Below are 21,802 nucleotides of genomic sequence, written 5' to 3'. Positions count from 1 at the left end.
AGGGCAGGCCTCAGACTCTGGGTTCAACCCCCAGGACAGGTACCAACCTCCCTCCCTCCCCCCCCAATAAAAACCCCAAAAGGAAGGAAGGAAAAGACACTGCTTTATTATTGTAATTATTGAAAAGACACACTTTAACTGAAGACATAGTCTCACTGCAGTGCAGCCTTGTCCGTCTGGTCAGCCATTGGAACACTAATTAAACCATCTTTCCTTATTGCGTAAACAAAAACATACGGGCTGTTAGTAATTCAGGGTTATTTAGCCAGTGTGTCCTGCAAACAACATCTTGGGGATAAAGTATTATTTCCTATTTTACACATATTTAAATATCGGTCCGTAGTTTCATGAATCCCAGGCCGACAGTAGTTTGCGATATCTCGCGATCAACGCACCATTGGGACGACTACGCAGTGTCTGGTCGCTCTGTCCAAACAGGTCATTTCGGTCACTGCGCACGCATCCAGCCCTGCATTGCGGCAAATTGCCGCGCATGCGTGGCCACAGGACTGCTCGCTTGCGCATGCGCAGGCACAGGTGACAGCGCGCAGTACCAGAGCCGCAGTCGCGGAGACGGCGTCAGGAGGAGCGGTGTCTGGAGATGCCTGACGCCCGGTTCTGAGCGGCGGCAGCGACGCCATGGAGCGGGCAAGGTTAGCTGGCCCGGGCTCTTTCAGCCTGTAGATCCGTTGCTGTTGTTCCCTGAGGGGTCGAGGCCTTTGTTCTGGAGACCCCCGTGGCTCTCGCGGTAGCTTTGGGAGGCCGCGGCAGTCAGCCGCGGCCACGGCCGCTCCTGTGAGGGCCGCGCGGCCGCTCCTGTGAGGCTCGGCTGCCGCGGCCACGGCCGCTCCTGTGAGGGCCGCGCGGCCGCTCCTGTGAGGCTCGGCTGCCGCTCCTGTGAGGCTCGGCTGCCGCGGCCGCTCCAGGCTGCACCGACCGTCCGGTCCGCGAACCGGTGGAGGCCGCCGGGCCTCGGGTCCGAGCGGACACGGTGCGTGGCGGGGCCGCGGCCGCGCAGGCGCTGCTGCTTGCCGCACTCTGCTGCTGCTTGCCGCGGTGCGGGGCGCAGCGTCCCGTGAGGACCCGCGGAGGACGCAGCGCGGGGCTGCCTGGCTCCGGGGCCTGGCCGCGGGATGGTGGGGCGGCCGAGCACAAGGGGAAAGACGGAGCTGGGGTGGCCAGGGGTCGGGGTGCGGTTACCGGGCTGAGCGGGCGGATTTGGGCTGCGGTGGCGTCTGCGTGTGGGGAGGGGGCGGGGCGGGATTCATGGCCTGGCCGTGGGGCTCTCAGGGCTGCCGAGCCGGCTTCGGGGTTATCTGTGGGAAGGTGTTGGGAGGGCGGTGTGGGGGGACCAAGGGGGGATGGGGGGGCGTTCGGTGTCTAAAGACCCCGTGATGCCGCAGCGCGTCCGGCAAGGGTGGGAAGCCCGGCTGGGAAGCCCGGATGAGAAGCCCGGCTGGGAAGCCCGGATGGGGTGGGCAGAGGCGCAGCTTTAAGACGGAGCAGTTGGTTTGGTGTTTTTTTTTCTTTCTGTGTTATATATTCCTGTTTATGTATTTGTACTCATAGTGCAAATCTGCCCCGATCCTGCAGTTGTGATTGATTTCATAAATACTTGGCTTGCGGGTTTTGTTGTTTTTTAAAGTGTCGATCACTTGCTTTGGTGTCGGTCGTATGTGTGTGTTACTTTGAAGTTGTGCGCCTTGAGACAGGTGTCCGTGGTATCACCTGTTTGGTTTTCTCGTTGATTTTCAGAACCGAATCCTTGAAATTTGACTTAGGGTTGAGTGGGAGTGGGATTCATCTTTCAGGAACGCCATTGTGAGGTTCCCTTAAGATGGCTGCTACTGCAGAGGCTTTCTTGCGCGCAGGCGCGGCGGGGTAGGGGCAGTTGCCCCCTCCTCACAAAACTGCCAGGATGAGGGAGAGCTGTCTGCGCATGTCTGCGCAGCCTGCCTGTCTGCAGTCTCAGCCACACCCTCTCTTGAACGCAGCAGCAGTGAATACAGGAGCCTCTGGATGGTACGTGACTGCCCCCCCACCCCTCACAGCACTGCAGTGCGGAGCGGAACAGATCGCGGAGGAGGAGAAGACAGCTGCTGTTGCTTGAATTGTGGCAGAGGGCGTTGGTTGGAGGAATGTGCAGTCTTGGCATGGAGGGGATAGCAGACATTCCATGCACCTGCCCCCTGCATTTGCTCCTTGCCAATCATTATGAACTGCAGCACGGAAGATGGGGATGAGAAGGAGACTGGGTTATTTAGGCCCCACCTAGCCATCTTGGGAACAGTCCCCAGCCCCACAGTGTCCTAATGAAGGATTGGAGTGGAATTAGGGAGAAAACAGTGAGTTCTAATTTCTGTCCATGTGGGTCTTCCCAGATTCGAATCGTGGGGGTATCTATGCGTACCTGGGTGCTGTGTCAGGAAGCCTAGATAGAGATATTAAAACCGTTTGTAAAGCCATATTTTCTTTTGGTAGATCTCATAGATAGGGCTTGATTTCTACTTTCCAGATGTAATAATTGAACAGATGTGTCATTGCCAAGCATCACCTTAATCTCTTTATACTCCATGCCCTGCTTCCTGCAGATGATTGTTTTTAACTGGCAGTTTGTTTCTAACCAGGGCAGGGTTTTAACCTTCACTTGTCCACCTTGAGGTGGTTATAGCTAAACTGTAAGCTGTCTTGAGAGAGAAAAGAGAATAAAAAAGTACAGAAAATTTTTTCACATTGGCATGTTAGGATGTCAGAATTATTACTTAGGAATACTTAGCCTTATTGGAGTTTTAGATAAAAAGTTTTGGTACTTCTTCAGCTGGACGCCCTGTTAATATTTGATGAATAAGTAATGAATCAACTGCCACTCAATTCCACCCTATTAATATTTTAGTATTTTAATATTTTCATCTGGATTTCAGAATGTAGCTCATGTTTATTCTCTTCTGGTTGTCAAGTGCTAACATGATAAGCATGTACCCAGTGCTTGCCTTTTAATTAACCTTGCCTTCATATGGCACAGAATTGGAATAATGGAATAATTTTGAAATTTCCTGTGTGGTTTATCATTTACCCAAGTTTGTAGTGAGATATTGTTTGAAGTGTGTCTTGGTTTATCTTCTCTCTGTTTTTTCTCATCTTTTTCAAACTATTTGTTACCATCACTCATCTTGTAGTTTTTCAGCCTGAGCACCCTAATATAGGTAGAATCCTTTGAAAAAGTGCTCATCTTGTTTTAGTGCTTCTGAAGTTTCAACATCTCTGTCTTTATCAGTATAACCAGTTAATTTTGCATCAGTAGTAATTAAAGAAAAAAATGTGTAGATACAGGGTCATTGTGTATTATGGACTGTCCTACTCCAAAATTCTAGGTTACAACACCTGTTGCTTATTTGAAATTAGTATACAGTCCTTCCTTTGATTTAGATGAGTAGATTTTATTCCAGGGATGTCTATATTTCTGTTTAAGGCAGAAATGTGGCTTATATATATTATAGAAAATAATTTTCTGTTGACTTGACTTTAGTTTTTGGTCCAAGTCTGAGTGAGACTCAAACTTTGTATTTGATACTTTGGCTCATTGGCTGGCACTGTACTACCTGTGCCATACCTCCAACTCCTTGATTTCCTTTTCCTTTTCTTTTTGGATATGAATCCTGGGGCTTGAACTCAAGGCCTGGTGCTGTCCCTGGACTTTTATTTTCAAGGCTAATGCTCTACCACTTGAGCCATAGCCCCATTTATAGCTTTTTTGGTGCTTAATTGGAGAGAAGAATCTCATGGACTTTCTTGCCTGGGCTGGCTTTGAACCATTGATCTTCAGATCTCAGATCCTTGAGTAGCTAGGCTTATCAGTATGAGTCCCCAAGTTTTATGTTGGTTTTTGTTTTTTTAACCAAATTCATATTTAAGAAATTGTCTTATAAGCTGAGTGCTGGTGGCTCACACCTGTAATCCTAGCTATTCAGGAGGCTGAGGTCTGAGATCATGGTTCAAAGCCAGCCCAAGCAGGAAACTTTGTGATACTTTTACCTCCAATAAACCACTAGAAAACTGGAAGTGGTGCCGTGGCTGAAGCAGTAGAGCCCTGGCCTTGAGTTGAAGAGCGCAGGGACAGTGCCCAAGCCCAGAGTTCAAGCCCCACGAATGACAAAAAGAAAAAGAAAAAAAAAGAAATTGTCTCGTAGAGCAATTGGTTGCATAGGTCATTATACATTCTTGACATTGTTCAGGAAGGGTACTTTTTGTGTGTATATTTGAAGCAGAGTTTTTTCTGTTACCTTTTCTTGCTGGCCTTGAGCTTACATGTAGTATAGGGCAGCCTCAAATTCTTAAGTTTTCATGATTTGTCATCTAAATATTAGGAACAATTCTTGACTACAGCAACATGAACAGGACAGTGAAATTTTTAATTCTGTTGTTATTGTTGTTTTGATTGGGAGTATTTTTTGTCCTGTCCCTCCATTTCAACTATTGTGGATCAAAGCCAGGGAGACTGAGTGATAAAATTGAAACTAATAAAATCTTAAACTGATAAAAATTCAGATATGGAAGTTACCTCTTTTATCTTAAAATTTCTGAGTACTTGCTAGTCTAGAAGTTTCATTTGGAAGCCTTGATTTTTCCTTGTGTTGGTCAAATACATACTGGAAGGAACTCATTTATCTTTTTTATTATTTTTCATACTAAAGAACTGATGAAGTGGAAAGCAAACAGATTTTTGGGTCAAGAGACTATCTGAAATAATGTAATACTGGATGAATCATAATTTAGTTGCTATCTGTACTGCATCCAATTAATTAGGATTTGAATATTAAATGTATTTTGAGCCCAGAATTATTTTTGTGACATGGTTCATCATGTAATTTCTTTTTATGGTTTTTATTCCTTTTTATTTATATTTTTTCTTTCTATAATTCCCTTTATTTATATTTCATGCCATACCATATTTTGTTAATCAGTTAATGGAAATTTAAGTGTACTCCGTCCATTATGAGCAATGGACACAATGCCCCATTGTGGTGTTTTACTATCACTCCATCTTGAAGGAGAATTGCTAGGTCATTCTGTTAATCTCATGATCAGTATTTCCTGGAGTTTCAGAAGCTATAACATTTTATTTTCTCACTTTCTTCATATCTTTCTCAAGTCTGGTATTAAGTGGTATCTGTGGTTTTTATTTCCATTTCTCAAATGATTATTAATGTTGTAACAAATAATTTCATGTGCTAAATTACAAATTTTTATCTTATTTGGAGAACTATTTACTCTGAGCCTTTGTGGTTTTATAGTTCATTTGTAAGAATTTGTTTTTAATCTGCATACAAGACTGAAAAAATAACTTTGTTGAGGTATAGTAGAGATTAAAAAATGTTACAGATATTTAGTGTTGGGAGATAAGAAATATTTTTGAAGCCATGATAATGAATCCCATAAATTTATCCATCATTTCCAAAAGTCTCTATACCTTTTTTCTTGTTTGGTTATGTTTCTGTTTTCCTTTAGATATTAGATACCCATTAGCTATATAATACTTCCTTTCTCCTGGATATATTTTTACTTCATTTAGTTTTTTATTAAATGTCCAATTTATGTACATTGCATGTTTACTTATAATTCAGATGACATTTAAAGGACTATTGCCTAATTCAAAGTCATTAATATTAATATTTAAACATTTACTAGTTTCAAGGTCTCACATGAGTCTGTTTGATTTAAAATTATTTCTGTGGCTTTGTGGAACAATTGAAACTTCTTAAAACAGAATGAATCTCACTAACATTTTCATTTATTTTTCATATTTGATTATACAGGGGCAATTTCATTGTTAATTTTTCACATTTAATTGGTTAAAATTTTACTTTTAAAACTATAACACTATTTTTTAAAATGTTCTGTTCAGACAATTAGATTTTGAGCTGTGACCTTGAATTATGCCTTTGAGATATTACTTGGCATGACTTCAGCATAGGGCCTTTCTCCTACCTTTTCTGGTTTAGCATTTGTATATTGCAGTTATTCCAGGCTCCAGAGGTTTTTAACATGGCTGCTCCAGGGGAGAGATTCAAATCAGTTTCTAAAAGCAGCCATTTTGTGAGGCTTTTTGGGGTCTGGTCGTGGGGCCTGAACTCTGGGCCTGGGCGCTGTCCCTCAGCTCTTCAGCTCAAGGCTAGCACTCTACCACTTGAGCCACAGCACCACTTCTGGCTTTTTGCTTTTTGCTTATGTGGGCTGAGGAATCAAACCCAGGGCCCCAGGCATTCAAGGCAAGCGCTCTACCACTGAGCCACCTTCCCAGCCCTGAATTTTTTTTTTATTGTGAAAATACTGTACAGAGGGGTTACAATTACATAGGCAAATAATGAGTACATTTCTTATCAAGCATTGTAGCCTCCTCCTTTGTTTCCCCTTCCCATCCTATCTTCCCCCCGCCCCCCCCCACCCAACCCTCCCCCCTCACCAAAGTTGTAAAGTTCATTTTTGACATAACGACTTGTACGTCTCATTGTTGCAATGGGTCCACCTATATCCCTATTTAAAGAATTTTGTTTTTTCCCTTCCCCTCCACAAATTATAACAACATCAAATACAGTGAAAACAGTTGTTATACCATGGGGAGGGACATACAAAGCAACAAAGAAATAATCTTATAAATGTGTTAGAAACAATCGCATGAAAGAAAAAAACATTTGAATACATATCTTAGGATTCAGTTACCTAACATCAACTTATCTGACCTTTTCTGCTTGACTCAGACATACACTAGTTATTGCAAATAAGGGAAGCCATGGGATCTATGTTTCTTTGGGCCTGACTTGTGGTAGTGAATTTTTGATAGTTGTTTTAGTTTTGGTTTAGAAATGGTAAGGAAGTAATATTTGCATAAGATATTTTTTGTATTTGTGGTATTTATGATTTCATGTTGTATTCCACCACATAAAGGGATTACAATGATTGAAAATAGACTTTGCCAAACAAGCTTTACTGATACCAAACAGTTTTACTAGTTCTTGGTGCAAAAGGTGAGTAGAATGGTTTTGGTAGTATATTACTGTGTCCATGTTTGTTTGTGCATGTATGGTCGGTCGGTCGGTCTGTCTATCTATCTATCTATCTATCTATCTATCTATCTATCTATCTATCTATCTATCTATCTATCTAATCTATCTGATATATAAGTCTAAGTGTTGTCATAAATTGTGTGCACATATAGATTAAAAATGTGGTTTTTCTTTTCCTCATCTTTCATAACTAGATTTTTATGTTATGAGCTTCTTCTTCTTTTTTTTTTTTTTTGGTTGGTCATGGGGCTTGAACTCTGGGCTTGGGCACTGTCCCTGTGCTCTTCAGCTTAAGGTGAGCACTCTAAGGCTTGAGCCACAGCGCCACTTCTGGTTTTCTAGTGGTTTATTGGAGATAAGAGTCTCACGGATGTTCCTGCCTGGGCTGGCTTGAACCTCGATCCTCAGCTCTCAGCCTCCTGAGTAACTAGGATTACAGGTGACCAGCTATGTTATAAGCTTCTGAAAGCACAGATCATGAATGAAGAATGAAAACATTTATTTTAATTACATTGTAAACACTTTTAAATAGAGTTTTATACCAGATATAGTTTGAATGTGGTTGTAAATATAATCTTGAAATAAATAATTGTAGTCAATGATGTTTATGAAGTAATTCTTTTTTTCTTTCAGGGATCGCTTACATCTGAGACGAACTACAGAACAGCACGTGCCAGAGGTGGAAGTCCAAGTCAAACGCAGAAGGACAGCCTCACTGAGCAACCAAGAGTGAGTAGAGTGTGGGTTAAGAATCAGTTTAGGTCAAAGTACTGGTTAGGATGAAAAAGTATCATGCAATGAAGACAATAATATTAACTTTTTGTTGTTGGTGCTGGTGGGCCTGAACTCTGGGCTTGGGTGCTGTCCCTTAGCAATTCAGCTCAAGGCTAGTGTTCTACCACTTGAGCCACAGCGCCACTTCTGGCTTTTTCTGCTTATGTGGTGCTGAGGAATGGAACCCAGGACCTCATGCATGCAAGGCAAGCACTCTACTACTGAGCCACCTTCCAGCCCCCTAAAATTAACTTTAATAATACAAAATTTTAATATTATTTAATTTTGTTACTTTTTTTCTTTTTAATTCCTTTATTACCACTGGAAAACAATCATATTTTTTTAAGTCTTTCTTACAAGAAGACAAAGAAGTGGCCTCTGTGCCCTATCTTATGCTTTTCGGATGATAGACTGAACTAGAGGTGCCATCTGGTGGCCGCTTTCTGATATGAGCACAAAAATTTATTACATTTCAGAAAGATAAAAGAGAAGTGCCAGGAAGTGGCATCTGTGCCCTATCCTATACTTTTCTGATGATAGGCTGAACTAGAGGCGCCATCTGGTGGCTGCTTTCTGATATGAGCACAAAAATTTATTACATTTCAGAAAGATAGAAGTGCCAGGAAGTGGCCTCCTTGCCCTATCTTATACTTTTCTGATGATAGGCTGAATTAGAGGCGCCATCTGGTGGCCGCTTTCTGATAGACGCACAAAAATTTAAATGTTAATCTAAAACAAGATCATCTTTATTTGTCATCTCCTAATTCAACTCTGATTTTAGTTCACCTTCCTTTCTGCAATTATGTATGGGATTTTATGTTTTTAAAGGTTTTATATTTATCCTTTAGTGTATGGATATTATTTCTGCTTTTTTTATGTTATTAATGTATGCTTTAAAATTTTTCTGTGCTTGAAACCGGTACATATATGTGTGGGTATATTCTGCCCTTGAAATGTTTATGAAGTATTTATGCTTTTATCTGGTTAAAAATTTAAAATTGAGCTTGGTGCATGGCTTAAATCATAAAGTACTTCTCACATAGCAAGTGCAATGCTGTGGGTTCAATTCTTGGTACTACTAAACGCATTTAAAAACAGTCTTCTAGTATGTACACAGATACACATATGTATTTTATTTTAATATAATGTCTAGTGGGTTCTTAAGAATATACATGAGTATTTTAATCCATGTTGAGTATACATTGAATCTCTTTTGTTTGTTTGTTTTTTTGGGGGGGGTCTGGTCATGGGCCTGAACTCTGGGCCTGGGTGCTGTCCCTCAGCTCTTCAGTTCAAGGTTAGCTCTTTACCACGAGCCACAGCGCCACTTCCGGCTTTTTTCCTTTTTCCTTATGTGGTGCTGAGGAGTCAAACCCAGGGCCTCAGGCATGCAAGGCAAGCACTCTACCACTGAGCCATCTTCCCAGCCTCTACATTGAATCTTTGACACTTTGTAATTGAGTCTAAATTTTATGTTTGTAAGCTAACAATCTATTTCTCATATTTATGTTTTTTCAAATTTACGATGTTAATACATAAATATATTCCCAAAACTTTAGTCTCACTTGGCATCAGTGGCTCACACCTGTAACCCTAGCTACTGAGGTGGCTGGGATCTGAGGATCATGGTTCAAGCCAGCCTGGGTAGGAAAGTCCATGTGACTCTTTTCTCCAGGTAACCCACCAGAAGATCAGAAGTGATGCTGTGGCTCAAGTGGTAAGAGTGCTAGCCTTGAGCTGAAGAGCAGGGACAGGGTCCAGGCCCAGAGTTCAAGCCCCAAACCCAACAAAAAAAAAAATAAAGAACACAAACTTTAGCCTAAATTATAGGACCAGTTTATCTCCATTACCTCTCAAAGATAGTTCTGTGTATTCGTGTGCATGTATTTCTTGCCCATGCATGTATGTGTGGCAGTCCTGGGCCTTGAACTCATGGCCTGAATCCTGTTCCTGAGCTTTTCAGTTCAAGGCTAAATACAACCACTTGAGCCACAACTCCATTTTGTCTTTTGGTGGTTAATTGTATTTTCCTGTCCCAGTTGTCTTTGAACCAAGATCTTCAGATCTTAACCTCCTGAGTAGCTAGGATTATAGGTATGAGCTGGTATTCCTGGAATGGGGATTTGTAATCAATATCAGTGAATTTTTTATTTTTCATGCAATGCAGAAGGAAGTATTGAGTAGACTTTTGATAGTGTCTAATTTCCCAGAGTGCCATAATGCTAACACTATTTTTTTCATTTCTCCAGAATAGATAGTACACTTATAAGCTTCTTCTGATGGTGGTAGTTGCTTCCTGGGTGTTTGACCACTGGCAAATTTGAGAGGAATCTCATTGAAAGTGCTATGGTTTAGAGACCTTCTTCTCTGTAACACAGTGAGTTGTAGGCTGCACTGGTATTAGAGAGCTGTGGTGGCTACAACAGATGCAGCCACCTCAGATTCATTATTATTGATACAGTTGAACGTGGACAAGGTCGGAGAAGGCCTCAAACACATTTTCTCAAGATGAGTTATCCTTTCATACACATCAGTGACTCTCTTTGGATATCAGAGATTAGGATATCTAGAAGGTTTTTGGGGGTGAGGGGGTAGTATAGGGGAGAGTATTCATTTTATAGACAGAATTGATTAAATCATTAACCATCCAATTTTATTCAGTCTACTCTCCAGATCCCATTTTCCTTCTAAAACATCAGGCTTCAAACCTCAACCCTTTAATTTCTGTTTCATCTTTGGTGGTTTAGACATCTGAAGTCACCCCCTTAGCATGAGCTCAAGTCTCATCTACGCAATTCACCTAAAACAATAAGTATCTTTTGCTGAATTGTAAGAATTTGGAGATGACCTCTCAGGTACTAAGGCCAAAGGGACAGCTGTATTTTTTTGGGGGGGGGTGGTCTGGTCCTGGGGCCTGAACTCTGGGCCTGGGTGCTGTCCCTCAGCTCTTCAGCTCAAGGCTAGCGCTCTACCACTTGAGCCACAGCGCTACTTCTGGCTTTTTTCTCTTTGTTTATGTGGTGCCTAGGAATCAAACCCAGGGCCTCAGGCATGCAAGGCAAGTGCTCTACCACTGAGCCACCTTCCCAGCCCCGACAACTGTATTTTTAAGTATAAAATTACATGTTCAAAACTACAAAAAACATAGAAAATTGAGCACAGTATCAGAATGAAATGACTGGTGTTTAGTTTTTCCTTCTTCTATCAGGTCAGATCACATCAGGTCTTTTATACTGTTTGAACAACACATCCAGGCTAGCTTTTGTGCTGATTATTTTGGAGATGGAGACTCAGGTGCTTTCTGTCTTGTCTGGCTTTGGAATCCTATTATTTAGATCTCAGCCTTTTAACATTAGCCATTAGTACTCTGCCCAGGCCTTTTTGTTCCTATATTTCCTCTCAGTGTAGTCACAGATAGTTTACTGATCTATGAGGTGATGCTAGATGACTTTTCCAAATAATGGTCTTGCTACTAATAAGCTACTATTACATAGTTTAGGACCTCTCAATCATCCTAAACTTGAAACTGTTTCAGGTAGTGACTTAGGGGGATCAGTATGGATAGACAAATAATATCTCACTGAAAATCTCAGCAGAACTCTTACCTTATGGTTGAGAGACTGGAATGCAGTGTAATTACAGAGTTACATTAATGACTATGGTGCTACAAGTTCTAGAAGTATTCATGCTTAAGTTTTTAGTATATCCAAAGTGGGTAAGTATTCACTGGATTCTTCCCCATTCTTATGTGTATACAGACTCCTTTTTTTTTTTTTACAGCGAATTCATAATGTAATGGTATACTCTGACCCCACAGAAAGACAAAATATAACATTCTCTATGTTTTATATTGTTTTATCCAAAGGTGTTTCTTATCATTTATATGTATTGTCCTCTTGTCATAGGTGTCACTTGTATGCCAGGCGTTCTCAGCAGCATCAAATTCCTGTGGTGGATTTCCAGGCAGAACTAAGACAGGCATTCTTGGCTGAGACACCAAGAGGTGGTTAAAGTATTGGAACATCAAAAATAGCTGATTTCAAGAAAAAACAGGTTAGAGGCAATACTGAAATGATCAGAAATAATAAATGGAGGTTTAATTGATTGATATCATTGAAATAAAATTTTGTTAAATGCTGTATGCTTATTCAGTACCACAAGAGAAAAATAAATGCATTGAATAAAATTGAAAGTAGAAGTGACCTTAATATCTGCATGACACTTGTCATGTTTCTGAATTCTAATATTCAGAATTCAGAGAGACTTCACTTTTAAGAAATTTTATTCTTAAAAAAATTTTATTCTTATCAATGATTTTTCAACTTGACATGGAAAATATTTCATTATAATTGACTTGAATATTTTGGAAAATCTTTTATAATTTGCTTTTGTGGGAAACTTCATTTTTTTGTTTGTAGTTTTTGAAGTGTTTTTAGTTGTCATAACCATAAAAAATCATGTGCTAGTTAACTTTTAATTTCAGTATCATTTAAATTTTAATTCAGTGTCCATAAATTATGTTGCAAATACATATCATTCATTAGCTTTGAGTGTTAGAGAATGTTAAATAATTTTCCATGGTAATTTACTAATTTTTTTCATTTTTTTGTCTTTTTCTCACTTTTCTGTTCTCATCAATGTGTGTCTTTTTTGTCAGCAAACAATGTAATAAAGTTCTTATCCATAAATTTTCAGTGTGATGTATATTTATTTCTTTTGTCTTTATGTTGATGATTTACATTTTTCAGAAGAAAATAGTTGAGAACTTCATTTGGTATATTATTATTTTGAAATTTTCTAAGATTAGAATTTGTATCTACTTGGTAGTTTAGTATGGATTTTAGAAAATAAGAGAGAAGTGAAGTTTATTGATTCTTGTCTAGAGAATTTCATTTCAATTCTTTATCTTCAGTAACTTAGTTTAGTTGATTCTCTAAATCATATCATGTCCAGATGCTCCCCAGAATAAAGACATTTTTTCAATGACTTGGTGTACACATTTTAAAAATTATTTTTGAGAAATGATGTGCTTATGTATCTTGGTTTGGACTGGATTTGAAATCTTGTCTCAACCTCTATAGATTCCTGGGATTATAGGCATGTACTACCACACCAGTTTACAATTTTTTTTGCCAATACTGGGGATTGAACTGAGGGACTTAAATACGCTACAACTTAAACTCTACACCTTAAACACTCTACAACTTAAACGCTGCAACTTAAACTCCCTTCCCCCTAGCTTCTAGCTTTAATTTATTTTTCATATTGTTTTTTTTTTTTTTTGTCCTGGACTGGTTTGAGACTGTGATCTCATCTCAGCCTATAATTGATGATTTTCCCCAAGAATTTTTTTTTTTGGGTCCGGTTGTGGGGCCTGAACTGAGGGCCTAAGCACTATCCCTCAGCTCTTCAGCTCAAGGCTAGTGCTTTACCACTTGAGCCACAGTACCACTTCCAGATTTTTTCTTTTTGCTTATGTGGTGCTGAGGAATTGAACCCAGGGCCTCAGGCATGCAAGGCAAGCGCTCTACCACTGATCCACCTTCCCATCCCATTCCCCAAGAATTTTATTAACTATTAATATTACTTTTTGCTAATACTGAGGCTTGAATTTGGGGCCTTGTGAGTTTTTTAGCTCAAGGCTAATGTTATATCCAAGTGAGCTATAGCTCTACTTTTTGATACTTTGCAGTATCAAAGACAGGCTGTCTTTGAACAAATACATTGTCAGATCTTAGTCTCCTGAGTAGCTAGGATTACAGGAATAAGTCACTGGGGCCTTGTCAAATTCTTGTACATTTTTAAGTATAATATTTAAATAATATATTTAGATCTATAAGTGGTACCATCTAATTCCTTGCTTTGTTTATTCTATTGTAAGTTGCTAGTTCTACTTATATACATTTGAAAATCAAACGTATTGGAATATATCCATGTTCATTTATATTTTATTTTTTTAATTTTGTCATTCGTGCAGCCTGAACTCTGAGCCTGGGTGCTGTCCCTCAGCTCTTCAGCTCAAGGCTAGTGCTCTACCACTTGAGCCACAGTGCCACTTCCAGCTTTTTCTGCTTATGTGGTACTGAGGAATTGAACCCAGGGCCTCATACAAGCAAGGCAAGCACTCTACCACTGAGCCACCTTCCCAGCCCCCTCATTTGTATTTTAAATGCATTGAGACTAGAGTGGATGACAAATGGAATGACAGACATGTTCTAAAATTTTAATATCTTGATCACTCTAAAGGAGAATTTGCTGATCTTTTACTGAGTCAGATGCAAAACAAGACAACAACAAAGTCAGGTTCAAGTGGCTCATATCTAAAATCCTAGCTTCTCGAGATTGAGATCTGAGGATTGAGGTTCAAATCAAGCCCAGGCATGAACATTTGTGACTCTCTTATCTCCAGTTAATCACTGCAGAGCTAGAAATTGTGTTGTGGTTCAAGTGGTAGAGACAAAAATCTTAAGGATAGCACCTCAGCCATGAGTTCAAGCCCAGGACCAGCATAAAAAATGACTAAAAACCCAAAACAAGAAAATATAAATAAAGTTAGAGGAAGAGTTCTGATTTCTGGTGATGATGGTGACACTTAGGAGGCTGAGGCAGGAGGATCCTGAATTTCACACCAGCCTAGGATTTACAGTGAGACCATCTAAAAACAGTAGAAACAATACATCCACATGCACACATGTGTACACACATATACACATGTATTCACATATACATATAAAATTTGTGATATGTTTTGCAGGTAGTATCAACAGTTTGAAACCTTGTACAACAGTGCCCTGATTTGACTCCATACTCAGTTTATTCAAATTCTAAGCCTATTTGGTACTTGGTGAGGAAAGATTATTTAACATTTATAAAGGGATTTAGGGAAAATCAGGAACATACAGTTGAAAATTATTGAGAGTTGAGCCAAAAATAAAAGATGTTAGCTTGTAAGTAATTGAGACATTGATGTAAATTTCAGGAAGGAAAATTAAACTTACTTGGATCTATTTAATATTTACTAGGGCCAGGCACTAGTGGATCACACCTGTAAATCTAGCTACCCAGGACTTTATTAGGCAAGAAAGTCCTTGACACCCTTATCTCTGATAAACTACCCAGTAAAATCTGGAAGTGGAGCTGTGGTTCAGTGATAGAGCACTAGCCTTGTGCAGAAAGAAGCTCAGGGATAGCACCTAGGCTCTGAGTTCAAGCCTCAGGACTGACACACACACACACACACACACACACACGATCTACTAGAGACTTACTACTATTCAGTGAATTTTTATCAATTTAGTTATCTCAAATAGAATTTGAAAATGTAGGAATAGTGAGATATATTAGTTCATGAGTGTAAGAGGATGAATATTTTTAAATACGTGTTCTGTAATGATTGGGGGGGGGGCATGAATTGTCTTTATAAAAACAGTGTAAGTTGCAGTGCAGCTACATCATGCTTTCCTCTGCAGGATCCATCCACTGTTTGTGAAGCTTCTGCCCAGCTTGCATTGTTTCTAGGAGAACCTGCATCATACCTTTATTTATAGCTTTCCCCTAGGTTTAAAGATCCTGAAATTTTACTGCTGACACCGGATTTTGTGGAACAGCAATCATGGTAAGATACACATTATGGGAGAGGGGTGGTAAGCTGAGATGTGGGACCCAAATATTAGTTTCCAATTGTGTCATTCTTTGTGTTCTGAAAGTTAGAAGGTACAAGTTTTAATCTACAGAGGATACTCATTCCATTGACTAACATCTAGAGATTGGTAGTGTCTAATGTCCTGTCAATGTTCAGTAGGAAATGAAATTGATAACTATAGGGTAGCGATGGGGGAAAAGGGATAATGATGGAAGGGGTAAAAGTAACCAAGAAGCATTGTACTTGCAATCTGACTTACGGAATTGTAATCCCTTTGTACAAGTACTTGATGCTAAATGATGATGTTTCCAAATATTCCTGGAATGTCTCTGGTTATGATACTGTAGTTTTTGGTCATGATTATAATATTAAAGGATCATCTTGAAGACAGGTGATTTTAAGTTAGATTTCAATAGATCTAGACTTTGAGAATAAGTTTTTGAGCAACAATGAGAAGTACAAAATGTCAGGTCAAAAACGAGCTTTACAATGTCGGTGTGGGGGGGGAGGGGGAAGGATTGGGTGGGGGGGAGAGGGGAGGCTGGGAAGGGAGGTGAAGGGTAAACAAAGGAGGAGGCTGCAATGCTTGGTAAGAAATGTATGCATTATCCTGCCCATATAATTGTAACCCCTCTGTACAGTATGTTCTCAAATAAAATTAAAAAAAAAAAATTTAGTTTGGATGGAGAGAATGCATCCTAAACAAAGTTCTATGATCCTGACAGTATGCAACATGCATTCTCAGAAATGGTACACTCGCAAAATCAGTTATTGACATATGAAAAGCCTTTCATTTATAAATTCTCTAGATTACATTATCTTGCTGAGATATGGCATCAGATTAAAATGTCAGAAAGACTAATGAATAATAATTATTAAAGGTGCCATAAAAGGAAGAAAGTGAAAGAAATTTGGTTTCTTTGGTCGGTCATAGGACTTGAACTTAGGGCCTGGGCACTGTCTCTAAGCTTTTTCACTCAAGGCTAGTGCTCTACCATTTTAAGCCACAGTGCCACCTTTGGCTTTCTGGGGGTTAATTGGAGATGAGCCTCATAGACTTTCCTGCCCAGGCTGGATTTGAACTGCAGTCCTCAGATCTCAGTGTCCTGAGTGGCTGGGATTACAGGCGTGAGCCACCAGTACCTGGCTCTTTTTAAAGATTTTTTTTAAAAAAAACTATTTTTTGGGGGGTCCTTTTTTGGTGCTAGGGATTGAACCCAGGATGTTGCACTTGGTAGGCAAGCACTTTGCTACTGAGCTATATCCTAGCCCATTTTTTTTACAATAATAAAAAAGTTCTAAATAAGCTTGTCTTGGCTTGGTGGGATTTGCAATTTTAGCTATGAATTTGTGTAAGAGAAACAGTTCACAGGGTTAGGCATCTTATAGGAAGGATGTTATATAGGAAAGGAGAGATGAAATCTCAAAAAGGGGGGACTGGGATGAGGAATCTCAATCTTGGAAAACAGCTCTAATGACAGTAAAGTTGCCTAGCATTCTGGAAAGTAAAGAGGATCTTTAAAGGACCATATTGATTCCGGATCAAAATTTGGTCTTGTATATTTAGGAAATGTGGACAAATGTTGGAGAAAGTTGTAAAGGAAGATGTGTTTAGTTCTGGAAACCAGATATTTATAAGGAGTGAGAAAGAAAATGAGGAAAGGTTGGAAAACTAGCCTGCAGATGGGCTGTTCATGATATTCCTGTACTGCTTGCAGACTGTGGGCAAGAGTAGCAAGATGCTGCAGCACATTGACTACAGAATGAGATGTATCCTGCAAGATGGCCGAATCTTCATTGGCACCTTTAAGGCTTTTGACAAGCATATGAATTTGATCCTCTGTGATTGTGATGAGTTCAGGAAGATCAAGTAAGGCAGATTTGGATAAAATGTGGGAGGCAGGGGCTGTGGGAAGACAAGGCCCAAATTTAAGTAGTTTGTAAAGGGTAACAAGTACTTAGGGAACTGCAGCATTGTTTGTTATTGTCTCACATCTTGACCTCATCTCCAAGTTGTGTCAGAGCCTCAGAACCTTAGAGTCATTATATTCTAATGAGAATAATGATTGCCATCTATGACAGTCTTTCAGAAAGAAAGAATTTTTTTTTTTGTCAGTCATGGAGCCTGAACTCTGGGCCTGGGTGCTGCCCCTTAGCTCTTCAGCTCAAGGCAAGTGCTCTATCACTTGAGCGATAACACTTCTGGCTTTTTTTTCCCTGTTAATGTGGTGCTGAGAAATAGAGCCCTCATGCATGCAAGGCAAGCACTCTACCACTGAGCCATCTTCCCATCCCAAAAGAAGGAATCTTGACAGAGTGAAAGAATACTGTCCCTCCTAGATGAGGTGTTGGAGAGTGGTATATTTAATATCTTGACTGCCTATTGCTGTTTTAATTCCTTAGTTTTGTCAATACTTAATTAATTAAAATGATTTTAACAGATTTACTTGTCATTTTCACATGGAACCTTAGGCTTTTATTTTACCTGTCTTAACACACCTGTATTTTACAAAAGAAATTCCTTTGGATTAGTAGCCTGTTTTTGGAATTCTGGATGTCAATTCCCACAAATGAGGATATGAAGGAAAGCATTTTAAGTTAATTGGAAAATTGACTAGAGCCTGCAACTGAGGAAATTTTAAAATAGCAAGGGAACATCCTGCAAAAGCCTGAAGTAACATAGAAGAGCTTTATATTTTACACATGTTAAAAATTTTAGGGACTGCACAAATTAGTCACAGTTATACCTAAAAATCTTGGCATTCGTTTTCATCTTAATTGGAACTTTATGGAACGAGTAACTTGGATTCACTAAAGATTGTTTTACTAACATTGTGGTTTATAGGCCAAAGAATGCAAAACAGCCAGAGCGTGAAGAAAAACGGGTTTTGGGTCTGGTGTTGCTCCGTGGAGAAAATTTGGTTTCCATGACTGTGGAGGGGCCACCACCTAAAGATGTAAGGAATATTTTATTATTTGTAAGTTTGTTGTTAATTGACATATGGACCAGAAGTTTACTTGACTAGGAATTTGGCAGAGAGCTCCATGGTACATTTGATCACTTAGTCACTTGAATATAGCACTCATGTGAGAGTGGTGGTATGGGAAAATAGTAATTTTGAAGAAAACTGCTGAAAATATGTAAGTAAACCCTATGTTTTTCAAATTCTTCCTGTTTTGTTTCAGACTGGCATAGCTCGAGTACCACTTGCTGGAGCTGCAGGAGGTCCTGGGGTAGGGAGGGCTGCTGGCAGAGGAGTGCCAGCTGGTGTGCCAATTCCCCAGGCTCCTGCAGGATTAGCCGGTCCTGTCCGAGGTGTTGGAGGTCCATCCCAGCAGGTAAGGGGATGAAAGAGATTTGCATTAATAGAAAAATGTGACTAGAATCTGGGCAGAGTATACATCCCATATTATTTAAGCCACATATATTCTAGGAAGAACTTGTGGAAAAATATAACTATCTTAAAGTGTTAAAGGAAAAGGAGAGAAATAAAGCTGGTTATTTACCTACTTGACAAGTAAAGAAAATATGGGTGACCTTACTAGAAAAGAAAAAAAGGCAGAAGAGCTTATTAGAGTCAATATGCAAGAGGAAAAATTATTTCATTGTTATTTTCAATGTAATATACAAAGGGATTTCAGTTATATAGGTCAGGTACTGAGTACATTTCTTTTGGGCTATTGTTACCCCTTTGCTTACTCTCTCCTAGTTTTTCCTACATCTCTATCCACAAGTGGTATAGTTCATTTACAACATAGTATCTAATGAGTACCACTGTATTTGTTACTCTTTGTCCCTCCATTTCTGTGCTCTCCTTTACCCTCCCAAGAACAGATAAATGAACAAACAGATAAATGAACAAACAAGACAAATGTATGGGACTGAGTGGCTGGTGTAGCACAATGGTAGAGTGCAATTACCATTCTCATTTCCCTGCATTTGATCCCCAGCAGCACAAAAACAAGAATGAAATGACAGATTACAAGAGAGTGATAACTGAACAACTATTTAGCTTCCAATAAGACATACCCATTGTTTCTTTTATGTGTTTGTAAATGTAAAAGTGGACCTCACTGTTCATTGTCTTCCTGGCTGTGCTTTCTCAGGTAATGACTCCACAGGGAAGAGGCACTGTAGCAGCAGCCGCTGTTGCTGCTACTGCCAGCATTGCTGGAGCCCCAACCCAGTACCCACCAGGACGGGGGACTCCACCCCCACCTGTTGGCAGAGCAACCCCACCTCCAGGTAAGAGATTTATTCACAATAATTTGGGTCTCTAAAAGATTAAATGTTATACTTAGGAAGTGTTGTTGTAATGTGCTAACATTAAGAATCATGAATTAAGGCCTAGTTTAAGTAAGAATTTAGGGACTTTCCTATAATTTCAAATGAGTGGCTATGGACTTTTGAATTGAAAATGGCATAGGGAAGGATAATACTTGAAGAAATGCTTCATACTCTTAATTTGGTGTTGGTCCCGAGCTTACTCATGAGGCCTTTATTTTATTTTATTTATTATTTATTTTTTATTTTTGTCGTTCGTGGGGCTTGAACTCTGGGCCTGGGCGTTGTCCCTCAGCTTTTCAGCTCTACCACTTGAGCCACAGTGCCACTTGTGGTTGGAGATAAGAGTCTCACAGACTTTCCTGCCCAGGCTGGCTTTGAACCTTGATTCTCAGATCTCAGCCTCCTGAGTAGCTAGGATTATAGGCGTGAGCCACCGGCACCCAGATGAGGCCTTTATTTTTGTCATATCCTTCTTTGTAGGTATTATGGCTCCTCCACCTGGTATGAGACCACCCATGGGCCCACCGATTGGGCTTCCCCCTACTCGAGGGACCCCAATAGGTATGCCCCCTCCCGGAATGAGACCCCCTCCACCAGGAATTAGAGGTGAGTAGAGACTAGGAACTCTTAAGATGACAGACAAATCCTTGAATTTTTATATGCCCCTTTACTAACTCATACAGAATAATATTATGTTTCCTTTCTAGGTCCACCTCCCCCCGGCATGCGCCCACCAAGACCCTAGGATGTTGTTGATCCATACAAGTCCCATTTTTGCCCTGCAGTACATCCTGTGAAATTGTGTAGACTGTTTGTGAGCTTTCTGTCCCCCTTTCTGCATTAATAGTAGCTAATAATAAATACATAGAGCAATTAAATTATGAGGTACTGTTGTATATTTTTTCTGTTTCTGTTGGTTTTATTAAATCAAAGGTGTAATCAGTCTTTACTGGTCTTGAAAATACTGTCCGTGTTGTGAGTCATGGTAAACTATTCATTCAAGTTGATTTCTCTTTGGGGGATTAGAATTGATGTGATTTCTTCTTTCCACCTTTTAACTTTCACTTTGTTTATTGTCTGATATGTTCACTGATTGGTATTGGGTAATGTACAGGTAAGATGTCTCATAGTCTTGGGTATAAGTGGCAGTGCTATAAAATTCACACGTGGTATGTCACACTACCTGAAGCAATGTATTGATGGATAAAGGATCCTTTATAGCCACTTGTTTACTGAAGGAAACTTTGAACTCTTTTTCATTAAGATATTTGAAATAGGATTTACTCTTTGGGAGAAGACCTTGGTCAGTTTCTGCAGTGCTCTGATCTGAAAGACTTCATTCTGGAATGTATATGCCCTATCAGTAAGTATTCATTTATTAAATGCTAAAACAGTTGTCATTCCTGGGTACTTGGAAGCAGTGGTTTGCATATTTGAGATGAATAAGTTGTGTGGTTTACAGATAATTTATATAATATAATTGACAAAGTAAAGTTTATACTAAGAATATATCCAACCACAATACTATAGTACTACAAATGTTGAGAAATGGATGATGTCTTTTATTTTATACATGTATTTATTTGTCGGATATGGGGTTTGACCGAGGCACAGTCTCTGAGCCTCTTTGTGCTCAAGGCTAGCACTCTACCCTTGAGCCACAGTGCCACTTCCAGTTTTTTGAGTGATAAATTGGTGACAGTCTCATGGGAACTTTTCTGCCCTGGCTGGCTTCACACTGTGATCCTCAGGTCTTAGCCTCCTGAGTAGGTAGTATTGTAGGCATGAGCCACCAGAGCTTGGCTGGATGATGCCTTTTAAACAGTTAGGGATTGTCCTTATATCTAATTCTTGTTGGAGATGGTTATGGATGGACCAAAGGCAGCTATCTTTCTATTGCTGAGAATTAAATGCTGTCTTGTTAGGCAAGTGCTCTACCGTTAGAATCATATCTCCTGTCCTTTGCTTTTTTATAGTTTGTCATCTCGCTAAACATTTTCTAGGCTGCCCTTGAACCTTTGTGATAGCTAGGATCTC

At 39.9% G+C, this 21,802-nt stretch overlaps 2 protein-coding genes across 3 annotated transcripts; both read left to right on the top strand.

Moving 5' to 3' along the window:
* The first annotated feature begins 543 nt into the window (after positions 1-543).
* On the top strand, positions 544-15,435 carry Snurf (SNRPN upstream open reading frame). 2 transcript variants are annotated; one of them, XM_042697441.1, is made up of 4 exons: positions 544-653; positions 7,695-7,790; positions 11,741-11,888; positions 15,383-15,435. In XM_042697441.1, the coding sequence occupies exons 1-3, from the start codon at positions 640-642 to the stop codon at positions 11,844-11,846; spliced, it is 216 nt and encodes a 71-aa protein (XP_042553375.1). In that variant the 5' UTR covers positions 544-639; the 3' UTR covers positions 11,847-11,888; positions 15,383-15,435. The 2 variants fall into 2 exon arrangements, with proteins under 2 accessions (XP_042553375.1, XP_042553374.1); XM_042697440.1 differs by lacking the exon at positions 15,383-15,435 and adding an exon at positions 12,493-12,523.
* Positions 15,378-20,651, top strand: Snrpn (small nuclear ribonucleoprotein polypeptide N). The gene is made up of 7 exons (XM_042697438.1): positions 15,378-15,450; positions 17,196-17,347; positions 18,323-18,434; positions 18,664-18,816; positions 19,585-19,723; positions 20,246-20,371; positions 20,473-20,651. The coding sequence occupies exons 1-7, from the start codon at positions 15,448-15,450 to the stop codon at positions 20,508-20,510; spliced, it is 723 nt and encodes a 240-aa protein (XP_042553372.1). The 5' UTR covers positions 15,378-15,447; the 3' UTR covers positions 20,511-20,651.
* The last annotated feature ends 1,151 nt before the right edge of the window (positions 20,652-21,802 follow it).

The sequence above is a fragment of the Dipodomys spectabilis genome, unplaced genomic scaffold (assembly GCF_019054845.1).
Source record: "Dipodomys spectabilis isolate Male_0828 unplaced genomic scaffold, ASM1905484v1 ptg000219l, whole genome shotgun sequence".
In the NCBI taxonomy this organism is placed as follows: Eukaryota; Metazoa; Chordata; class Mammalia; order Rodentia; family Heteromyidae; genus Dipodomys; species Dipodomys spectabilis.
The sequence above is the reverse complement of the archived record's forward strand: the minus strand, read 5'-3'. Positions and strand labels throughout refer to the sequence as shown.

What these genes read in the sequence shown, in the direction of transcription:
- Snurf (XM_042697441.1), top strand. An exon ending in GCCTCACTGAGCAACCAAGA is followed by an intron (nt 7,791 to 11,740) that starts GTGAGTAGAGTG and finishes CTCTTGTCATAG; the next exon opens with GTGTCACTTGTATGCCAGGC.
- Snrpn (XM_042697438.1), top strand. An exon ending in AGGGGCCACCACCTAAAGAT is followed by an intron (nt 18,435 to 18,663) that starts GTAAGGAATATT and finishes GTTTTGTTTCAG; the next exon opens with ACTGGCATAGCTCGAGTACC. An exon ending in TTGGAGGTCCATCCCAGCAG is followed by an intron (nt 18,817 to 19,584) that starts GTAAGGGGATGA and finishes GTGCTTTCTCAG; the next exon opens with GTAATGACTCCACAGGGAAG.